We start from the raw sequence: 4,318 nt of genomic DNA, 5'->3' as shown, positions 1-4,318 counted from the left end.
AAAAGATGAAAATATGAACAGTTGAGAATTGCAGAATAATGGCAGACAAAATAATGTATTATGATAGTATCATTATTTATCCCAGTGGAACATGTTAAGTTTGGGCAGGGCATACTCTTCACTTGAGGGCTTTCTAAAAAATGAAAGTGCTCTAGTTAGTATCAGGTATAGCAATAGGTTGCATAACGTACTAGGGCAGAGGGAAACTACTTGTATGGGCGGGTAGATTTTCTTATTCTCGGGAGCCTTCGCTAGTAAACTTTTGTATGAACTGTATGAGTACGAGATTACTTCTTTACCTGAGAGCTTACTGAGTAAGGTGAGTGCCTTGGTATGCTTCAGTTGTGACCTTTGGTTGCCTAAAGTTTCATAGCAGAGGGGTGCTACTTGTATGGGCGGGTAATCACCACTATCATTTGATTTTTCTCGTGTGTAAAATACCTTGCATGTGATTGATAGGTTCAAAAAATGATTTCAGAAATCATGTTAAGATTAGCAAATGTTAAATATTATATTGATTATAACCTCATGTTGGCCACACGCTATTTTAATATATTGTTTCTTCCCTTACTGAGATGTGCCTCACCGGAATACAAATTATTCTTTTTCAGGACCTCCACGGGATCAAGCTTAGAGAGCATTTTTGGGTTAGAGAAAGGAAGAAAAAGGGTATAAACTTGATGACATTTTGGGATGTATAAATTTATGTTTTATATTTTATATTTTAAGTCATCTAAGAAATGGTTGAATGTGAATACTAGAAGTAGTGGTTTATGTTTTTGGAGTTATGTGTGTATGTGGATACAGGTGGATTATATTAATTATTTTGGAATGTAGATAGATGTAGAAAACTATGGTATTATACAATTTGAGGATTGTAGTTATGTTTTTCACTACGTAAGTATTAATGGAATAACAAATATAGGAAAATGAATGATGTGGCACTCGAGTCCCACAAAGGGGGATTCAAGGCACCACAAAGCATGGTTAATCAGGTATAACACATTGGACCGGGTTTTCGAGTTCGGGGCATTACACTCACCATTTCTTCTCAATTCATTTGATACTACCATAACTCGTGTATAGTAATCCTCAATAGATTTAGTAGATTTCATTCTTAAAGATTCAAAATCACCTCGCAATGTTTAAAGATGAATCTTCTTTACTTTGTTTGCACCTTTGTGTGTTCAATGGAGAGAGTCGCAAACTTCTTTGGATGTTTTGGCAGAGGCGATGATTTTGAACGTGGCCTCATCAAGGCCTTGGTAGATTATGGACTTCAACTTGCAATCCTTCTTTCAATCGCCTCGCAAGATCGTTCTTTGAATTTCAAACATAGTTGCTTGAGCTTTTTTTTATGGGCTTTCTCTGTACCCATCTTCAACGATGTCCATGACATTCTGAGCACCTGGAAGGGCTTTCATTTGAATAGTCCAGTTGTCATAATTTTCCCATGTCAACTTTTGAGTAATAGCTTGTGTAGTACCGCTACCCATTAAATTTAATATATCAAGAAAAACAAAGTGATGGGGATAGATTTTGGAAAATTTGGTGCCACCAATGTGTTCAGAATGTTAGAAAACTTTAGGAACCGATTTTTTGGTTGCAAAGAATCGTTCAAAATGACACTGAACCAACTAAAAGAAAATTTCTGGACCAATTTGACTTAACGGCCAAAAGACGGTGTCAATGAACACCATCACTGTATATCACAAACTCGTCCTCCCCTAATGGGATAGCCAACACTAGGCCAGTCACCAACCTCTGTTTCAATTCTTGAAAGCTCTGCTCATAGTCATTAGTCCATTCAAATCTTACATTTTTCCTCGTAAGTTGCGTCAACGAACTTGACAAACTGGAGAAACCATCCACAAAGCGCCAATAGTAACCTGCTAAACCCAAAAAACTCCTAACCCCTTAAAAATTTTAAGGCCTTACGCAATTTACCACTGCCGCTATCTTGCTTAGGTCAACAGATGCACCTGGCTTAGAGATCATATGGCCAAGAAAAGAAGCCTGCCTTAGCCAGAATTCACATTTCTTAAACTTTGCATATAACTTTCTCTTTCTCAATGTTTACAATACCAGCCTCAAGTGATGTTCGTGCTCCTCAAAACTCCTTGAATAGATCAGTATATCATCAATAAATACAGCGACGAACTGGTCCAAATATGGATGGAACACTCAATTCATTAAATCCATGAATACCGTTAGTGCGTTGATCAACCCAAATTCCATTACTAAGAACTCGTAATGCTCATATCTCATTCGAAAAGTCGTTTGGAGATGTCTTCTGCACTCACTCTCACCTGATGATAACTTGACCACAAGTCAATTTTAGAATAGACCTAGGTCCCCTAGAGCTGATCAAACAAATCGTTGATCCTAGGAAGAGGATATTTATTCTTAATTGTCAATTTATTTATCTCCATGTAATCTATACACGTCCTCATGGTCCCATCTTTCTTCTTCACAAGTAAAATTGGTGCTCCTCAGGGCGACACGTTGGGCCTGATAAACCCTTTATCCAGCAATTCTTACAATTGATCTATTAGTTCTTTTAACTCGGCTAGGGCCATTCGGTAAGGAGCTTTAGATACTAGCGCGGGCCCCGGTAAAAGATCCACAGTAAACTCAACTTCACGATCTGGTGGCAAACTAAGTAATTCCTCTGGAAATACGTCTAAAAATTCTCTGACCACAAGAATATCAACTTGTTTCAATTCTTCTTTTGGAAATTCCTTAATATAGGTGACAAATCCCTGGCAGCCTTCTTGAATCAATTTTCTCACCTAAATAGCCTATACAAGCTGTGGCGAAGAACGTACCCGCAAACCAAGAAATCTATATTCTCGCTCGCCTGGAAGTATTAAAATCACTTCTTTCAAATGACAGTCAATACTAGCATGATTATCTGCCAACCAATCCATACCCAGAATTATATCAAATCCCTGCATTTCTAATATCACCAAATCGACTAGCAATATCTTTCCCTGAATAATTACAGGAAAACCCCTGAGTACCCTCCTACATATCACCATTGATCTAGTCGGCCTAGCTACAACTAATCCAATATCCAATAACCGTGCTTCATACCCCATTAATTTAGCATACACCGAAGAAACAAAAGAGTGGGTGGCCTGTATCAAATGAAACAACAGTTGTATATGAGAAAGCAGTAAGGGTACCTGTAACTACGTCTCTAGCTGCATCAGCATCAACCAGCGTCAACGCGTACACTCTCTCCGATGCCGTATTCCTCTACCGTCCTCCATGGGGCGCCTGATAACCACCTTGGAGCAGTCTGGGAGCTGGTGCTTGAGTTAGCAATCACTGACATGACCAAGATCTGTGCCTAGGTCTCCTACATAGGTAGCAAACATCCTCACCCATCCAACATTCACCTAGATGTCTACGGCTACACCTAGGACAGGTAGAAGCAGCCCGTCCACCCTGAGGTCCACCACAGCCGGTCATCCATCCCTGACTACTTCCATATCGATCCCCTCTACATGACCCTCTGCTGGAGCTCGCCATAAGATCTTGAGACGCAGACCTCTTTCTCTAACTCTAAGTTGCAGCACCTCTCTGCATACCACTCTCAATAATGGCAGCTCCATCCACCACCTCCATGAACATCTGAGCTCGAAAGCTAATGACTTGCTCAAATAAATTCTGCCTCAGGCCTTCTTCAAACTTCCTTACTTTCTTTTCTTCATCTAGTGCTATGTGTGGGCTGAAACGTAACAACTCGATAAATCGTGAAGCATATTGAGACACTATCATCTGCCCCTGAGCCAAATGTAGGAATTCGGATGTCTTTGCGCTCCGAACGATAGCAAGGAAATATCGCTCGAAGAATAATTCCTTGAACCTACTCCTTGATACTGGTACTGGATTTGGCCTTTGCTCCTCAATTAACCGTGCTAATCTCCACCAGCGCTTTACTTCTCCTGTTAGTTTAAATGATGCAAATGCCACTTTCTGTTCATCTGTACATGCCAACACTTCTAACATCTCCTCAACGTCCTGAACCCAATTCTCAACTATAATCAGGTCAGGTCCTCTAGTGAAAGAAAGAGGTTTCATCCGCGTAAACTGCTCGATCATGCAGCCATGCTCTCCTATGCTCCTAGCCTTCTCAGCCATCACCTGCTGAGTGACCTTGCCTAATATGGCATCTATATCTCCACCTCCCATACTGGAGAGTCCTGATCTATCACCTCCAGCATCTGTACCATTGCTCCCTGGATCCATCCTCAAAATACACAGAACATCATTTTAGTATCCTATCCCCCGTACAGATCTAATCTAGTCA

General features: G+C 40.4%; 1 protein-coding gene across 1 annotated transcript; it reads right to left on the bottom strand.

The window, feature by feature from the left end:
* Positions 1-3,570: 3,570 nt before the first annotated feature.
* LOC131163405 (uncharacterized) lies at positions 3,571-4,257 on the bottom strand. The gene has a single exon (XM_058119997.1). The coding sequence runs from the start codon at positions 4,255-4,257 to the stop codon at positions 3,571-3,573; it is 687 nt and encodes a 228-aa protein (XP_057975980.1).
* Between the last annotated feature and the right edge of the window lie 61 nt (positions 4,258-4,318).

The sequence above is a fragment of the Malania oleifera genome, chromosome 9 (genome assembly GCF_029873635.1).
Source record: "Malania oleifera isolate guangnan ecotype guangnan chromosome 9, ASM2987363v1, whole genome shotgun sequence".
Taxonomy (NCBI): domain Eukaryota; kingdom Viridiplantae; phylum Streptophyta; class Magnoliopsida; order Santalales; family Ximeniaceae; genus Malania; species Malania oleifera.
Note: the sequence above shows the minus strand (reverse complement) of the source record. Positions and strands in the feature narration are given on the sequence as shown.